Below are 25153 nucleotides of genomic sequence, written 5' to 3'. Positions count from 1 at the left end.
CCGACGGCTCGCACTACTTTTCTGGGCCATTCTCCCATGTCCCTAGTGCTTCCTTCTTCATCGTCCCTTCTGTTCGGGCACCTCGCCCGCTTCCTACCGCCAGCCGCAGCCCAGACTCGCTGGGGTCGGGATGATGCCAGGATGCCCTCCAGCAGCCCGCGCGCGGGAGCCCGCAGGTGCGCCCCGCCCCGCCCCGTCCCGTCCCTCCCTCCCTCCCTCCCTCCCCGCGGCCCCGCCCCGTCCCTCCCTCCCTCCCCGCGGCCCCGCCCCCCGGCTCTCACGTCACAGTGACGCGCGCCCCGCGCAGGCGCAAGTCGGTCCCCACCCCCTCCCCGCGGCCGGCCGCCAGTTCGGTATTATGATTATCGCTGGGTGCGGGGATTCGGCGGCCGGTAGGGAGTCGTCGGCGCCGCGGCCGCTGCGGATAGACGTCCGCCTGCTGGCTGAGGTAGGGGCGAACGCGGAGCGCGGCCGGGCGCGGCGGCTGTGGGCGGGGGTCGGGCCGGCCTCCGCCGCCTAGTTGCCTCCGCCGTTGCCGGGCGCCGGAGCCGGGCTCCCGCCGCAGGCGGAAAGTAAGTTGCGCGCTCCGCGCTCCCCGCGCCGGCCGCGTCGCGCGCCGGGGAGGACGCGGGGCCCCGGCTGCTGCGGCCCCGTCCCCGCGCGGCGGCGGCGCGGCCTGGCGGCCTGGCGGCGGGCGGCGGCGGGGCCCGGATGGGAGCCGGCACTGCGGCGGCTGGCCGCGGGCGCCCGGAGGCCCTGCCCTTGCGGCCGCGGCGGGATTGCGGCACCTCGGGAGGCGCCCGCATCCCCGCGCCCCGCCCCGGAGCGGGCCGAGTGCGGCGCCCGCGGGGCTCCGCTCCCAGGTTTTCTCGTGCGGTGTGTATTCTTCACCAAAGGTGTTTTCCTTTTTCAAAAGAATCTGGAAATCTGGCGTAGCAGGGGGGTTCCTTGCTAAAACTGCAGCCGTAAAATAGAATGGGGATATTGTTGTCTGTAGAGAAAGGGCATCGGGGTAAGGAAGGAGGAGCAGTGCCGTTCCCGAGGGACAGCTAGAATTTTTCAGATTGGAAAACCTCCGTTCTTTTCCATAGTCATCGCCTGTTGATTTCTTTCTGGACCGTTTTACAGAAACCTTCCTGCCTTTTATTTGGACTTGGGATCCAGGAAAGTGACAGCCTTTTATCCTGGGGGGCGGGCGGGGGGGGGGTTCCTGGAGCTGTGCTGTTCCAACAGTTGCATCAGATAAAATTCAATAGCTTCATACGGAATTCGGTTCAAGTCCAGTATTTGGAGGGGAGAGGAGGGATTTAGCAGTAGGGTTCTTCAACCTATAGACGTCTGAGGATATCGGATTTTTCACACTGTCAAGTTACTTTTTTCCCCTTCCATTTAATTGAGTACATTTCCACAGTTTTAGGAGCAGGTGGTAAAGCTGACTTAATGTGTTTCACGTTTTATGGTGAAAGGTGAAGCATGGCTAGCAGGTGATGGAACTGCAAATGTTCGGCATACTGACCAGATTCCACCTGATTCCTATCAAGCATCAGTTGCCTCAGTTTGGGTTCCTTGTATGGGGTTGGGGTGCTAGTCCCAAATCAGTCTAATTTATCAGAATGTATATCGGTGTACTTTAAAGTCTGGGGTTGTCAAGGCTTATGTAATCAATTTGTTAATTTATAATCTTGTTATATGGCTCTCCAGATTTATAAAATCATTCCCTTAAGGAAATCTGTCTTCAACGTCTGCTTAAATATTTCTCTTGGAATTGGATTCCTGGAGAGAAATGTTCTGTACTAGTGGTGATTAACGCATACTAATTAGGCAAGTTTAAAAAAAAATCATGTTGATTCTTTTATTTGACTATCTGATTATCTCTATTAGGAAAACAGATGACATTCCCATTTTACAGAACTAGAAATGAGAGAAATGACATTCCCAAGGTCACTTACTGAAGCAGTATAGTAATTGAAAGTCAGGTGCACTGTGTTAACTTTTCTTAATACTCCATCTTTAAGGCTTTCCATGTAGGGAACTTTGACACCTTTCTATTTTTTAAAATTTGCACAGTTTTTATTTTCTTTTGTGCAGAAAAGTTACACCGTATTAATTTTTTTTACTATTTTTAGTAAGTTTTCCTGTATTATTGCAGTAAGATCCATTTGTATAAAACATACAAGGACTCAGAAGTTATGTAATTTTTATTATTCTAGAACAGAAGTATAGATTGAGCCTTTATGGGTCAAATGTAATCCCATAATCCTAAAATGAAGGCTTTCAAATGTCCTTATTAAAAGTGAAGGGCTTTCAGATATTTTTACTGGGCGCAGGAAATACTATTGGTCTAAACTTTACTATGGATGTTTCATATAGAAAGTGAAACTAAATAGAAAAAAAACTTTATTTTGGAGATATTGAGCAGCCCAGGTTCTAAGCACTGGTATAAATAAGGCTTGATTTCTCCCTTGTAGCAGCTTGTCTGAGCCTAGGAACTCATTACACAGCCCAGGAAGAAAAGGGTACAAGTACACTTTCCACATGGTCAGAATTTTAGGAATTAAAAGCATAGATGTGAGGAACTCTGAAGACTTGATTTTACTGCATGCCAGCTGTTTGCCTAACAACCAAGAGGTAGAATTTTTAGCCAAGATGCTTTTATAAGAAAACTAATTATTTAGAATATGGATACTTCCCAGTGTGCATGTATGTGCTGGTCAGCTCTTAGAGCAAGTTAGGTGGAAAAGTTGAGTGGTTTGTAGCAGTTTTGAAGGTAAACTAACCTATGATCATTTATTCATGGAGCCTTTGTCTACTTTTGGGGCCCTGGGTTAGAGGATAGCAGTAGAAAAGTGAATAAAAACTAGTTCCTGCCTTTACAGGCTATTGTATTTTTTGTTTTTTGTTTTATTTATTTACTTATTTATTTATTTTTGGCTGCGTTGGGTCTTTGTTGCAGTGAGTGGGGACTCTTTGTTGCGGTGCGCGGGCTTCTCACTGCAGTGGCTTCTCTTGTTGCAGACTCAGTAGTTGTGGTGCACGGGCTTAGTTGCTCCGCGGCATGTGGGATCTTCCCGGACCAGGGCTCGAACCCGTGTCCCCTGCATTGGCAGGCGGATTCTTAACTACCGCGCCACCAGGGAAGTCCCAGGCTATTATAAATTATATTTACACCAAGGTAAACAATAACAGTAGGATCAAATGCTGTGGTGAGACATAGGCAAGACCCCTGGGCAAGGAACAGTCTGACTTGGGAATGCTTCACAGAGAGGGTGATGGTTGAACCAGTCTTGAAGGATGGGTAGAGTTCCCAGGCAGAGAAAAGGGGAAAGGGCTACAAGGGTTCAAGGAGGGTGAAAAGACAAGGTCAGGTGGTGGAGGAAGAACTTAGATCCAAGTGGGTGAAAGGGAGTTGAGGAGGTAGAAACAGGGTGCAGCTGTTTTTGTTTCTTTTAAGACTATGGAAAGGAAGGGGGAGGAGTGGGGCAGTACCTTTGGGGATGGAGGGGGACATGTTTTGTTATTTTGTTTTAGTTTGGGAAGAGCCGGTGTACAGCCTCTTGGACTTAATGGCCTCACAAGTGAGCACTGGAAATGTGTTGTCTGTTCTGGGTGATCTGGAGCTGCATTATTCACACCGCAGATTACTTCCTTATCTTGTTTTTCCGTGTATCTGCTTTGGGTTGAGGCCTTAGATCCCGTGGGAAACCATTTCTTGCTGGTGGTAGGGGAGGAACCTGACTAAAGAGGATTCCTGCTCTATCTTTCCTGAACATTTATTTCTCTGCTGTTACTTCCAGAGCCTCCTGAGATTCTGCTTTGGCACCTCCAGCGTTTGGCCTCTGCTCAGGTAGGCTCTTTCCTGACAAAGAAGGCCTTTCTCTCTCTCCTTCCTTGTTGTGTCCTATTTCCCAGACTGCTGCCATGTGACTACAGCAGTTACTTCAGAGTTGGAGGGCATTGGCTGCCCATGCACCATGATGTTTTAAGTTCTGGAGTGTCTCCAGGCTCACAGCAAGATTGGGGGGAGGGGTGTCTGTCTGACTGTCTAAACACATAACCCCTCAGCTACATGTTGGCCTGAAATGTGATGTTGATTATGAAATCAGTGCTCCAGAAATGTAGGTTACAGGACATGTAACTCGTCAAATCGTAGCCTCAGTGGGCCTCGGTTTCTCAGTTGTTGACATGCAGTTACCTTTCTCAAATCCAGAAGACTATCAGCTCCTTGGAGCCAGAGACCCCTTCTTTGATTTCTATATCCCCAGACCAGTGTAATGCTTCACACATAGTCAGTGTATCCAAGAAGTGTCCTGGCGAAGAAACTTTAAAAATCTCAACTTTAGTTTGTTGCCCATTAGTGGAAACCATACCCATTTTATCCGGAGGAGTTGGATTGAAATTGCTCTTCACTCATAGAATTCCAGAGCTAGAAGCAAATCTTCCACTCTACACTGCCATGCAGTAAATGCTCAAGAAATGTTTGTTACTGTCCTGAATTCCCTGTCTGAGTGAATGACCCCACCTGTTACCACTCTCCACTAGTCATTCTAGATTGCCCTCTTTGCTTTGCCCTCTGTGCATTGAGTTCCTGGATTCTACTCCCTAAACGTGTCTCCTCCATTACATCCTCGCCATAACCGCCCAGGTACAGGCTGCCCTCATTTTTAAGTCTTTAATCATTTATCTGGAGACATTTTCACTAGTCTCCTTACCTGTGTCCAAACTCTAGTCTTGCCCTTCCAATCTGATCTTCACTTTGCTGCCAGAGTGGTTTGTTTAACTGTCATCTCTGATTGCCGTTCCCCTGCTCAGGATTCTTCCTTGGCTTCTTAGTGCCAGCTTTCATTTGTTCATTTAATAAAGTATACCTATATATTTTGGGCAGATGCTATACTTGGCGGGCCCTGGGATGGAGAGCTGAATAAAACAGACGTGCGTCTTACGCGGGCTGAATTTATCATGTAATCTAGGGGGGGACACAGATTATTAATCACGTAATCACACAAATAATTATATAACCACAATTGTGATAAGGGCCATAATGGAAAAGGGCCTGGTGCTGTGAGAGGGCGTGGGGAGCTGGTGTGCAGGAGTGTGGGAGGGGAGGGAGAGGCTATGGTCAGGAAGGTGACCTTTACGCTGGGCCCTGAAGCATGGTTAAGGGCTAGCCAGATGTGAGGAATGTCAACTGATGTGCACAGGATACAAGGACCTTTGGGTATCTGGCCCTTACCTACCTGTCTAACCTTGTCTCTTACACTCTGCTCTGCATGTATTGCTGTCCCAATCACACTAAGACCTCTTTCCCACCATGGCCAATTTCAGTTCTTAGCTCAAACAAAAAAATTAATTCTCTGAGATGCCTCCTGTGAACTCCTGAAGGCAGATTTAGGGGAAAGAACACATCTTCCGGCCTCCTTGTCCCTTTGAGAGGTGTAAATAATGTGGGGCAGTGGCCTTCCTATTATATCCAGTACAGGCATTTAGGGGCAGTTACTTGGGCCAGTAAGGGGTGAGGGTACCGATATCAAACTAAGATGAGGAAGTAAGTATACAACCCCTCTAAAATATCAGACTCTCCTGGGAGGGAAGCCATTTGTGAAAAGTTGGGGAGAAAAATCCTGGGGTGATTTTGATCCCACTCACAACTTGCTAATATGTATTATAGCCTTTTGCTTTCATAATAATTGTCCAAGGTGGTGATTATCTTTGTTTTATAGAAAAAGACATGCCTGTTGGCAGAGGTTGAGTAATTTGTTGGGCTCCATGTCCTGTGGTACTCTTTTGTGCTAAGATGCTACTCATATTTGCTAAATAAATGAATTTTGATCATTTTTAAAGTGCGCCTCTATGGTGAAGATAATAAAAGTTGACTCTGTGGTACTTTGAAATGTGACTCTTAGGTTGCTGTCTCAGCTTTTCTCTGATGTTCCCTCCCCTTCTATGTGCAGACACACCTCTTAGTTCATTATATTGTCTTCATATTGCATAAATAGGGGAAAATGTTTGAATAATGTATCTAACTGGGTTTAATATTTAGCCACGTTGCTGCTTTTATATTAAAGAGATTATATTTTAGGTAATGTAGGTTTCACTCTTACAGTATAACTTATCTAGGTAAAGTTCATTTTAGATTTAGGACATTATACTAACAAATATTCGTTGGACAAATTATGAAGCTAGGGTGTGCCATATTTATGGATCTCTTTAAAATAGTCCAAATACCATACAGTCTTTTTTTAGCAGTGGACAGAAGTAGAGCGATTGAATTTTAGAGTTTAGCTTTGTGTTTTACCTCATATTCTACAGGTTAAACAGTTCTCTCTTTATTGGTATAAAGCATTATGAGTACTACAGAAGATATTTAGAATGAGAATATTCAATCTACAGTTTCAAGGCTTGATTTTATCCTTTGTTCTCCTATTCTGTGAGCATTTGCTAATCCTCTTGTGAAGGAAAATGCTTTTTCAGAAACAAATGGAGAGAATGTAATATGCAAAAGTACATTAAAATTGCAGCTTGGGTAAGGATAAATTTAAAAAAAAAAATAAATTTATTTATTTATGTATTTTTGGCTGCTTTGGGTCTTCGTTGCTGTATGCGAGCTTCCTCTAGTTGCGGCGAGCAGGGGCTACTCTTCGTTACGGTGTGCGGGCTTCTCATTGCGGTGGCTTCTCTTGTTGTGGAGCATGGGCTCTAGGTACACAGGCTTCAGTAGTTGTGGCACGTGGGCTCAGTAGTTGTGGCTCGCGGGCTCAGTAGTTGTGGCTCGCGGGCTCTAGAGCAAGGCTCAGTAGTTGTGGCGCATGGGCTTAGTTGCTCCGCGGCATGTGGGATCTTCCCGGACCAGGGCTCGAACCTATGTCCCCTGCATTGGCAGGTGGATTCTTAACCGCTGCGCCACCAGGGAAGTCCCAAGGATAAATTTTTTACAGCAGAAAATAGGATTTTCCTAAATTGTACTTAAATTACTTGCTTGGTGTTGGCTATTCTGTGCCACTGGGGAGGACTCTTGCCATAACAAAATTGTATGCAAACTCTAGAGGTGAAGTTATTTTCAAGGTGCCATTCAATTTTTAGATGACCGGTAATTACCTCAGTCTGTCTTTTGAATGGTTATTTGCCTGCAATTTCCTTTCTCAAAGAGCAGTTTCTAAACATTTCAAAAAGTTTTTAATAGAATTATTTATTTAACTTTTTAAAAAAAGTTTTACTTTGCAAAACTTTCTATTACAAGTTATGTGAATCTTTTTAAAATATTTATTTGGTTGCGCCGGGTCTCAGTTGCGGCATGCGGGATCTTTAGTTGCAGCATGTGGGATCTAGTTCCCTGACCAGGGATCAAACCCGGGCTCCCTGCATTGGGAGTGTGGAGTCTTTGCCACTGGACCACCAGGGAAGTCCCTGGAATTATTAATTAATAATGTTTATTAGGTGAGTCTTTGGCACTTTGGTGGCATTAGGGAATTTCCTCTTTTTAGTTGATTGCTGGGTCAGGTAACTCACATGGCATGTCAGAATGGGAGGAAAAACAGAAATGTCAAAATAGATTTATTTTAGTACTGTTGTTTCCCTGGGAATTAGAAAGGCCTACGTCAAAGGGGGAGGCATTGTATTATTTCAGGAAAAAATGCAGGGCCCAGGAGTCAATTTAGGCAGCTCTTACTTGGGCGTAGGACTGGGGCATAGGAAGTCCTTATCCTATTTGACCCTGCTTTCTCATCTGTTAAAATGGGTATGATACTTCCATTGTATTCTTGGTTGTGAGGAATAAATTATATAACATATGTAAAGAATCCAGTGCATACATAGATTCCCAGTAGTTGAATTGTTTACTCTTTTTGAAACCTGCATTAAAACAAAACAGTGGGCAGTTGTGGCAGTAGAAGACATTTTTAAAACTTGAAATGAGACAATGAGAAGAAAGGTCAACTGTAGTTTTGCTATAAGACTCATTTCTATATAAACCTATTTTGGTTAGTAATAGATTTTTAGGAAAGTAGTATGGGTAATAATGAGAGAGATCTAGTAAGTCAAGACAAAAATTGGTGTTTATGGAACTTTAAAGTGAACAGTGTTTTTAAATTGGTTTAAATTTTCTAATGACCTTATTCTTATGTTGCTCTCATGTTAAAACCTAGAGTTTTTCTCTTCTTTTGAGGCCTCATATCAGCTCTGTGATGTGAAGCTGCTCCTGTGCATTTTTAACTCTTTAATGGCACTTGAATTAACCTTAAGTATAATTCGAAGATAGATAGGTGGTGAATTATTTAGTCTAGCAAGTTTTCCATTGATTTTGAGAAGCTAAGAGTTCATCACAGTTCCCTGAATGGTGAGCCACTAGGTAGTTTTCAAGATCAGCCTTCCTAACCCTATTAAACTTATCTCACTTCTACCCCACGGCCTAACTTCACGCACATTGACGTTCTCCTTTCGGAAGCCACATGCGCTCTCTGCTGCCTGTTTCCCCCACTGTCAGGAATGGTGCCCCGCTGCTCCCGGTGAAGGGTAAGGCCTGATCTGTGGGTTGCCCCGTCCTTGGGGATCCTGCCTTTGGTATCCTCTGCTCTTCCTTTGACAGAACTCACTGAGGTTAACTTGTATAATTGATTGTCTTTTTATGTGTCGATAACTTATTTGGAAGATTCTAAAGGACAGGGACTGTGTTGTGTTCTACACAATTAGGGCTCAAATGTTTGCTGATAAAAATAGACTCACTGTTCCTGTTCCTTCCTCAGCCTGAAGAAATTGCATACTTTGTCCCTCAAGGGAGGTAGAATATTTCATTGAATATGTCTTGCTTGTTAAGATTACATAAATATGTATATATGTTTTCAGGGAAATTGGTTTATTTTATAGATCTCAATGGAAAAGTAAATTGAATAACTATGTACAGAAATTCAGAATTTTAATAACGTCTGCCTTTCCTAGATTAAAAGGCAGCACACATCTGCTGTGAAAAATTTGAAAAGAACAGAAAAGCATAAAGAGAAAGAAAACTACAATTTTACCAATTAACATTTTGGTATTTTTAGTATATATGCAGACAAATTATATGCTTTTAAAGAAATTGGGATCCTATGACATGAAATTTGGTATGTGAATTTTTTTAGTTAATATTTTATTGTGACAATTTCCCATGAGATTAAATAGCTTCAAAATATAGCAGCATAGTGTTAATGTTAGGTATACCATTTCCTTATTGTAGACCTTTCGGCTATTTCTGAGATATATATATATACACATATATATATACTTTTTTTTTTTTTTGGCCACACCGTGCGGCATGTGGGGTTTTAGTTCCCTGACCAGGATTCGAACCCATACCCCCTGCATTAGGGGCGCGGAGTCTTAACCACTGGACAGCCAGGGAAGTCTCTGATTTTTTTTTTCTCGTATATGAATATCACTGAACATTGTTGAATATAAATATTTGTTCATGTCTTTATTTCTTTAAGACATAAATCTAGTAGTAAGATTTTTAAATCGAGGATATTAATTATTTTAGGGCTCTTGATACAGGTATTGCCAAATTGTTTTTCAGAAAGGTAATTTGCAGTCCCAACAGTATGAGAGAATCCCCAAATGATTCTGCCTTTTAAGTCAAAGTCAGTGAAATGTTAGGTGCCAGTATTTTTGTTAATGGATCAGTTTATTTTTTTTCTTTTCCAGCATTCTTTTTTGACCACTTTTTCATGACCATCTTTGTCACAATATCAGCAGGGGGGATGAAAAGATGATAGGGAGTTAAAATGAGTTTTGACAGTATTAATAAAAGCTTTGGAAGAGAGATTTAGATTATTTAAGTTTTAAAATTCTCCATAACTTCCAACTTATATTCTGTTTTCCTGGCAAAGGAGTAATGGTGGGTTGGCTTTATTTATTTTGGAGTAATTTCTACACACCAACTTGTGCTTAAGTCATTATTTATTATGTGGGCACTTTATACCAGGGCTGTCACCATACTGATTTTTGAAATCTCACTTTACCATCAGGTAGAAATGGTGACATGGTTATTAACATTTTTCATCACTTTAATGAGAGGCAATTCTGTTTAGGAATTTGAACTTATTATCTGTGCTGCTGCTCCAGGTTTTGTGGCTTGGATGTTAACCCCTTTCTACAAATACTAACTACTGCTTTACATCAGTTAATGGATTGCCTGACTCCTGAATTCATTCAAAAATTCCTTGATGTGTCCTGGAATATAGCTTGTTTACTTAGAGGAAATAAAGATTACTTAAACCAGCACTTTAAGGAATAGATCTGCGTTGGCAACCCAGTCACTGCCTCGAGACACTGGAGCAGGCTTTTCAGCCTGGCATTCCTGGTTACCTCAGTGGCCCTGAGTCCATTAAAATTGACTACCTCGAAGAAAACTTGCAGAACATACTTCAGTAGGCAGTTACCTTCCCTTGAAAAATACTTTATTAGACATTTGGAGGTACATTTTTGTCTATTGGGACATTTCTCATAATAAATGGTTGACTGAAATCTTCTAATTTGTAGTTTCCATCTTGATTCCATTCAGTGGCTACAGACTGATACTACTTGATACCCACATAGTAATGTTCAACCAGTCCAGTGAAGAACTCTGGATTCTTCCATAACTTGGGACGTGTTGACCTGTTTGTGGTTTCCTCTTTTTTTTTTTTTTTTTTTTTTTTTTTGGCCGCGCCCCGCTGCATGTGGGTTCTTAGTTCCCCTACCAGGGATCGAACCCGTGCCCCCTGCAGTGGAAGCGCAGAGTTCTAACCACTGGACCACCAGGGAATTCCCTGGTTTCTTCATCTTTGATTTATAGCTTATATTGATAACACCCAGGAGGAGGAGTGCTGTTCTAGAAATGTGGCATGTTGTTTACTTTGGATGAAAAGAGCAGCGGTGGTGACTGCCACTGGGGTTGTGTTTATTTTGCTTGATCTGGAGGTTGTTGATATTCCTAGAGGATTGAGTACTGTCTTCTTTCCAGCCTATACCATTTTTGTTATAGGTATCTTTGAAATTTTAGCAGTTAGATCAGGGCAGTAATTTTCATGGAGAGTGTGTTAGTTCCTTCACTTAAGTTGGCTTTTCTCCAAACATACGTTTAGTCTGATATTTCCCCTAAGTAAGAGTAACAACAGTGTTCATTTTTTTGGTGTTTGTAAAAGATACCAGATAATTTCCATGTGTAAGAAGCTTAAATACAGTTTTAGCGTGGCTTTATAAAAACTCATCTTTTAGTTGTATGTATTGGAGGGAGAGTATTGGCACAGATACTTTTTTTCAAGCATGTAATTTGTTTGGGAGGTTTTTGTGTATTTGAATATTCGTGGTCTGGTTTGGGGGGGAATTTGTAATATCCCAAAGTGCAGAGAGGCTATAGAAGTAGCCTGATTTTTGCACATGGCCCTTTTTGCGTGACCGGCTTTCTCATGCCATGGATTGGTTGATAATGAGTATCCATGCAGAGCCACCTTTGTTCAGTGTGCTCTTCCTCACCTCTCCTAGGGAGAGGTGTGAGTTGGAGACCTTTGTTTGATATACAGACCACACTGCAGTGGTGAAGATGTCAGTGAAAAGCCAGAAGTGAATTTTGACAAGAATAACAGGGTGAATTCCAACTTGACAGTAGGTTTAACAGAGGCTGGTTTTACAACTGTTTTCAGCAGCTTGCAAAATGTGTGTAGGGCCGCCCACACTTCCTTCCTCTTCTCCAGCCACACCCGCACGCCTCAGTTGCTTCTGCTCTCTTTAGTAAACTGGGAGAACATCGGTGTGTTCTTGCAACACATACTAGTACTTGTTTCTCAAACGTGGATTTGCATATTGTAAACACCCTCTCCTGGATGGCCTGTTTCATTTAGGTCCTGCCTAGCTATATGCATGTGTGAGCACATGCTGAATAAGAAGACTGCTTTAGAATGGCCTAATTTAGTGCTTTTGCTGTTTTAAAAGATGTCATCTTAGCTATGTAGTCATTAAAAATAGTGATTTAGAAGAACTTAGTGCATGCAAAAATGTTCATTCTATAGTAGAGGAAAAAGTAGTCATAAGACTTCATATACAATATCTTAGCTTTGTAAAGAAGCATAGGTGTAAAGAATATATACTCAAACCTGAAGAGAGGTCATCCTAGATGAAATTATAGGTGTTTTTTGTTTGTCTGTTTTTAATCTGTGGTGCTTTTCTTCATTTTCCAAACTTTCTAAAGTGAACTTGTTTTGTGGAGAGAAGTACTTAGAAAATGGTTACACTGCTCCCCCCCGTCTCCAGTTTATGTGTGTGTGATCCCATTTTATTAAAACCTTTGTGTCTGGCATGTATTATACATAGAACATAATTTGGAAGGCTGTGTCCGAAATGTTAACAGAGATAATCACAGAGGATAGACTGATGGATAATTAATTTAAAAAACCTTCCCTCTCTTTTTTGCCAATATATATGTTCTGATTGTATTTCTTTCTTACACTGCATAGATGTTTCTTTCATAATTGAAGCAAAATTACTGAAAGGAAAATAATAGGTCAAGTGAAAAAGGAATACAAGATATAAAGTTATATATAGAATGATCACACCTTTATAAAACAAAATGAAGCTGTATATAAACATTTGCAGAAAAACCACCAAAATATTAATAGTGCTGATCTTTTGTGGTAGAACTGTGGATGCCTCTTTATTCTTTCTACTTCCTATTCTGTATTTTCCATATTTTCTATTAAAATATGTTACTTTGATAGGAAAAATATAAAGGAATATTTAGTCCTTTTTAAAAGGATACACTTGATAGAATGTCATCTTAGTATCATTTGAAAAGCAAATACTTAGATTTTTGTGGGATGCTTTATTGAAAAATCATCAGACTTTGATACCAAACTAGAGATTAGTTTCTTTATCAACACCCATTTCCAAGTTAATACATTTTAGGAAACTAAGCAGTAGAAGATTTCTGAAAACAGAAGAGAGATGATAGCTCAGTAAATTCAGTCTCTTGAAGTAGACTGGAAGACTAAAAGAATTTCTGCTTGGGTAGGGGAGATTACCATCAGTATAACAATGATAGTGGTGGTGGTAGCTAGTATTTACTGAATGCTTACTCTGTGCCAGGCTTTATTTTAATCACTACCTTTATTAACTCATTTAATCCTCACCACAATCTATGAGGTGCTCTTGGCTACTGACATTTTCTAATGAGGAAACTGATGGTACAGAGAGATCAGGTTTTGCTCAGGTCCAGTGACTTGTGGCTGGTGAGCTGGGATTCAGATCCAGTCATTGGCCTTCAGAACCAGTCCTCAGCCATGCGGGACCATCGCACTGCTTGGCCAGAGAGACTGTGGGTGAAACTGGCTGTTGGAAAGAGAGAAGCAGGCATGGGTAATGGGAGGAGCTACTGTATCCCACTTGGAGCTGAAGGCCAGGTAGGCATCCCAGGGTTCACTTCTCATTAGAAGTGGGCCTGTGCCTATGGCTTTGCTGGCCTCGTCTGTGTGGTAGCAGTATCTCCATCTCTTTTCATCCCTTCATTCCCAGCAATAAACTTGGTTTCACATCCACCTTTGCTTCTTTCTTTTACTTTTCCTGCTTTCCCCCACCTCTTTGTACTCCCTTTCCCCCAAGCTCCTGTGAGCTTGAGTTTAATGCTTACCTGGACGAACTCACCTGTGTAGTGTATTGTGTAAAGTGCCTTGGCGTAGTTTGAATGTTTGGAACTTTATTTGTGTGGTATTTCAGTGTTGAGGAAAGGCCTGCAAGGCTGCCTCAGTCAGTCAGTATTCCCTCACTGTGCCGTGAACTTAGATATCAGTGAGCCTCTCACATTCTCTTTGTTCATAGAGTTTCTTTTTTACTATCAGATGGAAAGCCTCTAAAGCAAAGGTGTTTTGTGTTGTGTGTTCTCTGGTGCTGGTGTTGATTTCTGCTGCCCTGCTAGAGGATGGTGTGTTGGGAAGGTTGCCCTCCCTGGCTATTGGAGTGGGTGTTTCATGAGGCCAGAGGGCATCCTGCAGGCAAGTTGGGCTCCCAAGCCAGGCTGAGCAGGCTTGGAGCTGCAGACTGCTGCTTACAGGGCAGGTTGAGCCTCCTTGTGCCTACCTTGCAGGCTCCTAGTGAGGATTCAGTGCAATGCGGATTCGTGCTCGTTACCCAAGAGGCATTTAAAAACGGTGACTTGACTGTTGTTCGTTATTATAATTTCCTCCTTCTTCCAGTGCAGTAATCCTTCTGAGCTGTCTACCTGGACCAGTCTCCATGTATCTGTTCACTGTGACATTCCTGTTGACTAAAGATTCCTTGAACGGGTTGCAATTCATAGAGGAGAGAAAGAAAATGGGAGACTGGGTCACGGAAGACAAATTTACCATTTTTATATGTTCATCTGGATCCAGCCTGAGGGTTTATATTTTAACTTTAAGCAAAGTTAAGTAGAACTAAACTAAAATCTTTTTTGTGTTTTCTTTTAGGAGAAAGAAGCACCTAACGAAACACAGTAATAACAAGGATTATTCAGTATGCAGTTGGCAGGGTATGTCTTGGAGCTGGTGCAGAGTCACCTTTACTTTATATAAGCCACATCTTAACATTTTCCATTGGTGTTCAGAATGATTTTCAGGCACTGCAAGATCCTCCAAGATCAAAAAATGATTTAATTATTTCCTATGCTAACTCAAAATATACTCGATAGGAGGGTTAAACAGTGTATTCAAAAAGATGTTCAATAACAAGGATATTTTTCCTCCCAACTTTCAGTTATACGTAACTTCCTGTTTTTAGGTATACAATTGTAGTTTCATAGGCAATGAGCAAGAGATATGTGTACCCAGAAAAACACCAAAAAAAGTAAATTCTTTGATAGTGAGAGTATCATTTCATTACAGGGTAGTCTGTCATTAAAAAGAGACCCTAGGGCTTCCCTGGTGGTGCAGTGGTTAAGAATCCGCCTGCCAAGCAGGGGATACGGATTCGAGCCCTGGTCCGGGAAGATCCCACATGCTGCAGAGCAACTAAGCCCCGTGAGCCACAACTACTGAGCCTGCGCTCTAGAGCCCGCGAGACACAACTACTGAGCCCACGTGCCACAACTACTGAAGCCTGCACGCCTAGAGCCCGTGCTTGGCAACAAGAGAAGCCACTGCAATGAGAAGCCTGCGCGCCGCAACGAAGAGTAGCCCCCGCTCGCCACAACTAGAGAAAGCCTGTGTGCAGCAACAAAGACCCAACTCAGCCAAAAATAAATAAATAAATAATTTTTTAAAAAAAGGACCCTATAAGATTCTTCCCTGTGAACTTGCTAGTAGATTAAAAATTATTTCATTGTGCCCTTTTGCTAACACAGTACTGGGAGGAGAAATGACAGTGTGTGAATATCTGGGTGTTTAAGACCCTGAAAAAAGACTTTTTCCCTCATCTGTATATTCATTTATTACTTTTGTAATAAAAAAATCTTTAAATTAAAAAAATGAATTAAGTTAAAATTCAAACAAACTCAGATTTACTTGTAAAGTCTGATTTATATGCCACTGTAGAATACATCTAAACTAAAGTGATAGATGAAAAAAAAATATTAGGTAACTTGGTGGCAGCCTGAAGAAGTTTCTTTTGAAAGCGAAAGTTGCATTTGCAAACTCATACAATAGAAACATAGACTTGGGTAGAATTTTAAGAGTAATTACTGCCATTATAATTAATTGAAGTTAAAGATTTAAAGATAGTTTTCTGCCCCCTGGAGTTAGCTTAGAGTTTCTATTTTTGAAAATTAGACATGCCTGAATTAAACTTTCTTTTGGGGAACTACTGTCCAAATAAAGCAAGACTTTTCCACTTGGGTTTTCCTGTTAATCTTATTAAAATTATTAGCTCAGATGACAAGGATAATACATAGTATGGAAGAAATTTGCTTTTTCTCCAGTCCCTGTACATAGATAGTATGGGTTTCTTATTTTAAAAAATCTTAATAGAAATAGGATTTTGTTTCTGAAATTAGCACAGAAACAGTGTAGCATAGTGGTTAAAAGCACAGATTTTGGTGTCAAGATAGCCTTGGGTTCAAATCCCAGCTCTTTTACACACTGGCCCTATAGCCTAGGCCAAGTTACTCATTATTTTTGTGCCTCAAAATGAGACTGATAATCCTATCTCTGAGGGCAATTTACAATTAAAAAAACAAATCACTCAAAATTACTCTGAGGGTAATTTACAATTACAGAAAAGCTTGAGGGGGCCCCAGATATGTGATTCAGATCATTTCAGTTTGCATGGGGGAATGACTATGCCTCTTTTATAGTATTTTAACCCTTAAGATATTATTATCCTAAATATAATATTGTTAAGAGTGGCCAAATGTTTATAAGAGGTGTATGCTTTGAAATAAGAATTCAGTTTGAACCTTAGCTTTAGCACGTACCTGGAACACAAGTGTTTTCTTGGCTATAAAATGGAAATAATACTGACCTCTTAGGATTGTTAAGATCCAATGACACAATCCAATTTGATTCATTTTGTACAAGTACATATAGTAGGTCTTCAGTAAATGTTAGCTTTTCTTCTGTTCTTTTAAGCGAAAATGAGATTTAAAGGTATTTAATGCTAGTGCTTAAAAAGAAAAACTACCTTATTTTATGTACAATTTAGTTTTTTGGGATATTTTCACCAAAGTGGAGTAAATGCTGTAAGTACTGTTCTTAACAAAAAGTAACTGAAAATGTGAAACTGTATACCAGGAGCATTAGAAAATGCTTCACTGAAGGGATGAATGTGCACTAATAGGAAAGATCTAGTCTTGGGAGATGGCTGTATTTTTCATTGGATTTTGTTATTTAATTCTATTAAGTTTTGGTCAGAAAAAATAATAGTGGGAGTTCAGTCTGTGAGATTTAAAGTGATGTCTTAATTTATATAATTATATACATTTAAAAATTTTTCTGAGTCAGGGTCATTTATAAGAACCTATTTCTATATTTTAAGGTTTACACTATAAAGGATGAGAATTTTAAATTCCATATGAAATGAGGTCTTTAAAGCCAAATGGTCTTTAACAGTTAAATGGTTTAAATGCATGCTTGTCTGTTCTTGAAATATAAGCAGATCATAGTAGGTTTTGTTCGAGAGTTGGAAAACCATAATAAAGATAAGCATAACTGATAAGCACGAAGAGTGAGTACCAGTCAGTCAGCAAATAATAAGCACCTACTGTGTGCCACTTACTGTTCTAGGCACTAGTGATGCAAGAGCAAACCATTGCCTTGTAAACATTTTGAAAAAAAGTTGCATTTCAAAATTTAACAACATTTTAATTACCTGCTATATGTAAAACTGTTCTAGGCATTAGGGAAGGGTACAAGTAAAAAATATTGATAGAACCAAAGACCCCTCAGGAAGCTTGCAGTCTCAGGATAAAGGTGGTGTATACAAAAACCTATAGAATAAGACCGCCTGGGATGGAGGTGTCCCATGGTGCTTTGGAGATGCAGAGAAGAGAAGGGAAGGTAATTCCACCTGGGGGAGTTAGAGAAGCCTTTATTGAAGAGATTTTAAAGGAAATAGTGCTAATTTTGGAATAACAGGAAAAAGTTGTTGGTTTCTGTCCAAGTGTATATTCTTTGTGTTTTCCCTTTCTTGTCAATCCCTGACTTCTTTTTTAAGACACTAATAGAAATTACTTTTGGAAAATATTCTTTTAAAACATAGCTTATCAAACTTGCCAGTTTTCTTATTTCTGACATCACCAAAAAATTGTTTCAACAAACTAACTTTTTATCAGTTTGCAAAGTAAAATGGTATTTAAATTATCAACCTTTATAATGTAAATCCTAAATATGTAAATAGGTTGTTATAAATGCTCCTGACTCATTTTATGTCTCAATATATTTATTTCAAGCTTCTCTTAAAATTTAAAGAAAAATGAAGCTATAAAAGGAAAAGTCACAGAAAACTTAATTTTATTTCTCTTATTTTTGTAGATGTCCATGGCGACATTGAAAATGAATTCCTTATTTTCAGCAGATATATGAGAAGATCCATTTTAAACAGTCTAAATATTTTTTCTTCTGTTGGACCAGCATGGCAGGATTCAAGCGAGGGTATGATGGGAAGATTGCTGGATTGTATGATCTGGATAAAACCTTGGGTCGAGGTCATTTTGCAGTGGTTAAACTTGCCAGGCATGTCTTTACAGGTGAAAAAGTGGCAGTAAAAGTTATTGACAAGACAAAATTGGACACTCTAGCCACTGGTCATCTTTTCCAAGAAGTGAGATGCATGAAACTAGTGCAGCATCCCAACATCGTACGCCTTTACGAAGTTATTGACACCCAGACCAAACTATATCTTATTCTAGAACTTGGGGATGGAGGAGACATGTTCGATTACATAATGAAGCACGAGGAGGGACTTAATGAAGACTTGGCCAAGAAGTACTTTGCTCAGATAGTTCATGCCATATCTTATTGCCATAAACTCCATGTGGTTCACAGAGACTTAAAACCCGAGAATGTGGTCTTCTTTGAAAAACAGGGTCTTGTAAAGTTGACAGACTTTGGTTTCAGCAACAAGTTTCAACCAGGGAAGAAGCTCACTACAAGCTGTGGATCTCTTGCATATTCTGCACCAGAAATTCTGCTTGGTGATGAGTATGATGCACCTGCGGTAGGTAGGTAACCTTCCAGTATTTGTCCTCCTGAATTCTACTGGCTAGAGTGTAGTTGGTCAAATCTGTTGTTGTTGGTACCAAAATAATTTCTAAGAGAATTTCTGTTAAATGGGTCTTAGTTAACAGATTGGGTTTCACGAATGCCATGTTTCTCTAAAGCTGGCAATGAGTTTATTTTACCTTTTAGATGGCTAACGTCTAAAGTGTATTTGTCAGCACAAAGGAAAATGAGTTAAGTTGCTATCTAAGGTAACCTCTCATCTGCCCGTTTTAATTTTTTTTAAGGTCTGAGTACTTTTCCTGTCTTCTGAGATACTTCTAGTCATCTCCTTCCTGTGAATACTTTTTAACAGTCATGAGACCCATATTAGACAGGTACTGTGAATATGACAGTGCAGTGTGAAGAACTGGGGCATTGGAATCATTTATTGTGACCTTGAACAGTGTACTTGACTGCTCTCTGCTTCATTTCCTCATCCATAAAATAGAATTAGATCAGATACAGGTATTGTATGTTCTCTTGTTTACTTTTCACAGTGACCTGTGTGGTGGTTATTGTCTGTCTCATTGTACAGAAAAGGAAATTGATATACAGAGTGCCTGCTGTGTGGTGGATTCCAGAATAGTGGTGGCATTTGGCATTCCCACTGACCCTCTCCCTTCACTCCAACACATTTTCACGCTCTCACTCACTTGTCATGAGTTATTTAGTTGTGGTAGAAGGGTTTATTGCTTTTCAGTTTGTGTCAACTTTGTCCCCTTGGGGTCATATCTGTTTTGAAGGTCATTTAGGAATTTACTTTCAATTTTTAAGAATTTGTTAATCTGAAGGTGTGGTCAGCTTTTAAAATTTTAGGTTTAGTCTTGGAAAAATATGCCCTAATATTACATGCACATGATATCAGACTTCATAGATATGAGCCTTCCATTTGCATTCTGATCATTTAAAATGCAGGGTATAGAAGATTAAAGATACACATTGAAGAGTGCTGATCTTACACTGAATACTCTGTACACCAAGACATTGTTTTTCATGTTAGACTATGTGTTCTGGAAAAGAAAGGGTTAAAAATGGTTTCTGCACACTACAGATAACCAGGCTTCACTAAAGTCTTTCATTAGAATATTTGAGGCAGGGATTTTTGATTAGTGGAGAGGCTCTAATCTGAAAATGAGGCCCAGAATATGCAGAAGAGGAAACATAAATGTCTTAACATGAAAAGGATGTTCAACCTCACTAATAATCAGGGAAAGGCAAATTAAAACCACAATAAGATATTTTCTTACTTTTCACATTGAGAAAAACTAAAAGTCCGACAAAACCAAGTGTAGATAAGACTATAGAACATCAGGAACTCTTGTACTTTGTAGATGACAGTTTGTCAATACCTGGTAAAGTTAAAGATGTACACATCCTGAGACCCAGCAGTTCTGCTTCCTATGTACGCAAGAGATTTTCAAAGAATGTTTTTAGCAACATTGACTGTTCATCAGCAGGAGAATAAATTGTTCATTATTCATGTGGTGAAACTATAGCTTGGTGAAAATTAATAAACTATGTCAGCATGGCTGGAGTTCACAGACTTGTTTAAGTGAAAAAATGAGTGAAGAATACATACAGTATTATAACATTTATATGAAAGTTTAAAACATACAGAGCAGTATGATATATTGTTTAGGGGTGCATGCATATGCAGTAAAGTATGAAGAACACATGAGATCAAAATAGTTACTTCTAAGGGGCAGGCATATCTAGAGGGTTTCAAATGTATTGGCGATGTTTATTTCCTAAGTTGAGTAGTGAATATGCAGGTGTTCATTGTAATATTCTTTTTTTCTCCCCTTATATCATAAATATTGCATAATAGAACTTTAAACAAGTTTTTAAAAAGGAAAAGAAAATCGTTTAGAAGGATAATCACCAGTCTGATAAATGGTTAACTTATGTTGGTACAGTAGAATTGGGTGGAGTTCATTTTCTTTATTTGTATTTATTTCCATACATTTTGTGTAACTGTGTGATTGAATTTACTACAGAATTGCTTTAAAAAACAAATGGAAAGTTATCTCTCTGTTAATGTAGTATTAGTTTATTATGCCCAAATCAGTGATTTTTCACAGATGTTTAGCAAAATTAGTTGGGAATAAATATTAGAATCTGTCATTTAATTAAATTATCAGATGTTGCTAAATAAAACAACTTCAGTTCAATTTTATAGGTAAGTTTTTTTTTGAGTACACTGGTCCTCAACATTGAAACTTAGTTCAGAAATTGTGTATTTTATTATTATTTTCAAAGAATCAAATTTTGATTTTACTTAACTATACTTTTTGGTTTCTATAGCATTACTTTTTCTTTCATATTTATTAATTCTTTCTAGGACCTTTGAGTTTTCTTTTTTCTTTTTTAGTGTCTTGAATTGAAAGCTTTTTTTCCCTTATTGTCCTGATTTCTAACAAAATATTTACATCTAAGGCTGTACGTTGCCTTCTCCCTCCGTCTCTGGTAACATCCCAGGGGTTTCACTCTGCAGTCATTGTTGTTCGTTGCTAAACTTTATCTTCTCTCCTTTGTGTCTTGTTTAGTTTTTTTGTGTTTTAAAAATTCAGAGTGGATACATTTATTTTTCCTTTTAACCATTTGGTTTTAACTTCTAATTTTAGTACATTACAGTCAATAAATATGCCTGATTGGTTTCTGCTTTGGGAATATTTTGAGATTTTCTGTGTGGTTTAATACATAGTAATTTTTGGTTATTATTCCCTGTATGATTAAAATTTTTGGTACGTACAGAATTTTTATACATAATTAAGATTGTTAATTATGTAATTTGTTCCTTTGTGTCATTATGTTTTTATTCTAATCTGTTATTTTATGAGAGAATTATGCTAGCCTCCTACTTTTATCTGTGAATTTTGTATTTTAATCAGTTTTTGCTTAGTACATGTTATTTTCAAGCTGTGTTAGGTTTATAAGTTTATATAATTTATTTTACACGGTGGGCTATAGCTTTTAGCAATGTGAAACTGCACTTATTTGCTTATTGCCTTAGATCCTATTCGTCATTTTGTTTTAGATTTATCTTTCTTAAATAATATGTAGCTGGATTTTGTGTCTGTAATCTGAGTCAGACTTTTAATAGGTGAATTTAATCCATTCATATTTGTTTTGACTGGAATGTTTGGACTTATTTGTGCTATCTTATTTTGTGTTTTTCATTTGCCTTATTTCATTATTACCTTTTTCCATATTTTGTTGGGTTATTCAAGTTTTCTTTGCTCCTCTTTCAGTGGTTTGCAAGATGTGCAATCTGTTTCTTTGTATTAGTGTCTACTCTTAATGTCTGGAGTTAATTGATATTTGTATCATTCCCTCTACCATACAAACAACTATAGTTTGCTTTCACTTTCCTTTGAGTAAAAGAGTTTTTATTTGCTTTTATTTATTTATAAAAAATATTTAATTTTGGACTTAATTTTACTAATTTCTTGGTTTACCACTGAGTCTTCACCTTTCTATCTTTCACTTAGATTATTTTTGTTTTGTTTGTAATTCTTTAGAGATGATTTGTGAGAAGTTTGCCAAGTCTTTGTCTAAAAATGTCATCACATTTGAATGGTACTTTGGCTGGGTATAGAAATACATATTGAGAATAATTTTCTTCCCAACTTTGAAGATATTTTCCTGTCACCTTTTGCTTCTAAAGTTGCCAGGGTGAAGTCTGATGTGAATTTAATTTTATTTTCTTTGTTGGGCTATACATTTCATTTATCCTGTGAAGCATAGTTTCACACTTCTGGAAATGCTCCATTAAATGATTTTTCTTGGGTATTAGTTCTTCTGTTTGATGCACTTGGTTCCTCTCTCATGCTGCCCATGTTTCCTAGGTGCTTGGGGATTGTTAGTTGTGTGTTTATCTCTTTTTTGAGATTCCCTAATTGTCTGTGAATATAATGTCTGAGTAGCCTCCAGTAGATGTGGGAGAGGAGCAGAGTGTGGCCTGGTGTCTGGTCTTACTATTTGACAGACTGTCAGTGCACCTCTGCCCCTGGTGCCCACAGTCACTCCTCCCACCTAGAACAAATACCTGCTTGTTCGTGCTTGGTGAGTTATGGGGTGAGAGAAATTGATTCATCCTTCTAATGGTTGTCTTAGTGCAATTTCTTCCTGTTTCCAGACTGTGTCTTCTAGAAAGGAGCACCACAGACGCTCCTACCAGCTGGTTTCCTCTTTCAGTCTGATCGCATGTGCCATCTACCTTTGCGATCAGATCTAGGGATTTGGGGGGAGAAGGAGAGCTAGATCTTGCTCAGCGAGCTGTTGATTCCAGTTGCCTCTGTTGGCTTTCAAAAATGTATGTTAAGTTGACTTCTCTGAGTTAGAAAGGAAAGATAAAAAATGATCTTTGTGAAAAATCCTGGAATCTCTCATCACAGTCTTTGGAATTCCTGTGGTAGAGATTGCAGTGCAGCAGTGTACAGGGTGGAAAACTCATTATCACTGCTAATTACATCAGTTTAGATGATGGAAGTTCAGGCAGGGGATGGACCTGTCCCTGCTGGAGTCATGCACACGTCATGATGTTGCTCTGGAGAGCTCAGGCTCTGCTGAAACTGTTGGGGACCTTGCTGCTGGCCCTGTAGGGGGCCCTTGTAGTAAGCCTCCAGGTGAATTTCTGGGTAGGTGAGGGTTTCTTTTTTTCAAAACAGTATTGGAAAAGACCTTACTCTGCTTTAAAAAACAAAACTAAAGTATGCTTTAAAGGTTTCTTCATTATAGAAACTCTAAAATGGGAAAACTGTTTCTTAGATCATGGACAGAACTTTTCAGTTGTTGTAAAACCTTGCAATTGTTTATGTCTTTCTACTTCACTAAATTTTTAAAGTTTATTTTCAAGTTAAAATGAACTAAATTTGGTATCGAAAACTTTGTCATCTCACTTGAGATTCAGAGGCTTCCTGGGATGTTACAGCTCTGGAACTGAAAACCCCTGTATTAGATGCTTCCTAGTTTATAGACGAACTGTTTTAAAGATGAAATATTCAGTCTCTTCATTAGTTTATTATTTGCTAAATTAATGTGCAGGAGATATCACTGAAAGCTAAATTATATAAAACATGGCTCCACATTAATACAGTGCAAAGATCTGGATTTAGACTCAGTGTGTATAAGCTTTTTGGGATGTAAACAGAAAATCTGTATACACTCTCTACAATTTGCAGTTCAGCATTTAATGGATATTATTCATTTATGGAGTTATGAGAAGTGTCCTCATGCATATGAGTATGCAGAAAGCTTGGAGTTCTTTTTATAAATCTGTTATTTTTCCTACATTAAAATATTACTCTTTGCTGGCTCTCAGTAAACTAGGAATAGAGGGGAACATTCTCAACTTCATAAAGAGCATCTACAAAAGCCTACGGCTAACATCATACTTAATGGTGAAAGACTGAATGCTTTCATCCTAAGTTTGGAAACAAGGCAAGGATGTACGCTCACCACTCTTATTTGGCATAGTGCTGAAAGGCATATAGATTGGAAAGGAGGAAATAAAACTATCTCAATCAGCAGATGACATGATTGCCTACGTTGAAAATCTCAAGGTATGTATCTACAGAAAAATTCCTAGAACCAGTAAGTGAATTCAGCAGGATCACAGGATACAAGATCAACACATAAAAATAAATTGCATCTGTATATATTAACAAACATCTGGAGACTGAAATTAAAAACACAATAATATTTACAATCATGCGAAAGAAAATGTATACATCTAACAAAACATAAAATAATTTATGCTGAAAAATGCAAAATGCTAATGAAGGAAATCAGAGGAGACTTAAATGGAGAGACAAATCATATTCATGAATTGGAACATAGTACAGATGTCACTTCTCCTCAAGTTGATCCATAGATTTAATGCAGTTCCTGTCAAAAGCCCTGCAAAGTTTTTGAAGACATAGACAACATTATTCTAAAATTTGTATGGAAAGGCCAAGGACCTAGAAGAGCTAAAACAATTATGAAAAAGAATAACAAGAGAGGAGTCACTACTGTACCACTCTGGAAAATAGTTTGGCAGTTTCTTATAAAACTAAATATGTACTTCCCATACAGCCCTGCAGTTGCACTCCTAGGTGTTTATTTTCACATGAAAACCTGTATGTGGATGTTCATAGCAGCTTTATTTGTAATAGCCCCAAACTGGAAACAAGCCAGATGTCCCTCAGTGGGTGAATGGTGAAACTGTGGTGCATCCTTGCCCTGGAATACTATGCAGCAATAAAAAGGAACAAACTATTGATACAACAACATAGGTGGATCTTAAGAGAATTATGCTGAGTGAAAAAAGCCAATCTCAAAAGCTTATGTACTGCATAATTCCATTTATAACTCTCTTGAAATAACAAACTTATAAAGATGGAGAACAGATTGGTGGTTGCCACGGGCTAGGGATGGTAGTGAGTGGTGTAGTTATAAAGAGAGAGCATGAAGGAACCTTGTTGTGATGGAGCACTTTTGTATCT

General features: G+C 39.3%; 1 protein-coding gene across 2 annotated transcripts in view; it reads left to right on the top strand.

Annotated features, from left to right (window-relative positions):
• Positions 1-332: 332 nt before the first annotated feature.
• The window catches only part of SNRK (SNF related kinase), a 61849-nt gene continuing 37028 nt past the window's right edge, over positions 333-25153 (top strand). Inside the window, exons 1-5 of one of the 2 annotated variants that reach the window (XM_061196543.1) lie at positions 333-448; positions 3795-3844; positions 14442-14503; positions 17937-18056; positions 18152-18625. In XM_061196543.1, the coding sequence (XP_061052526.1) occupies positions 359-448; positions 3795-3844; positions 14442-14503; positions 17937-18056; positions 18152-18625 (796 nt within the window). In that variant the 5' untranslated portion in view covers positions 333-358. The remainder of the gene's footprint in view (positions 449-3794; positions 3845-14441; positions 14504-17936; positions 18057-18151; positions 18626-25153) is intronic. The other variant, XM_061196544.1, reaches the window with a different exon arrangement.

The sequence above is a fragment of the Eubalaena glacialis genome, chromosome 7 (genome assembly GCF_028564815.1).
Source record: "Eubalaena glacialis isolate mEubGla1 chromosome 7, mEubGla1.1.hap2.+ XY, whole genome shotgun sequence".
In the NCBI taxonomy this organism is placed as follows: Eukaryota; Metazoa; Chordata; class Mammalia; order Artiodactyla; family Balaenidae; genus Eubalaena; species Eubalaena glacialis.
The sequence above is the reverse complement of the archived record's forward strand: the minus strand, read 5'-3'. Positions and strand labels throughout refer to the sequence as shown.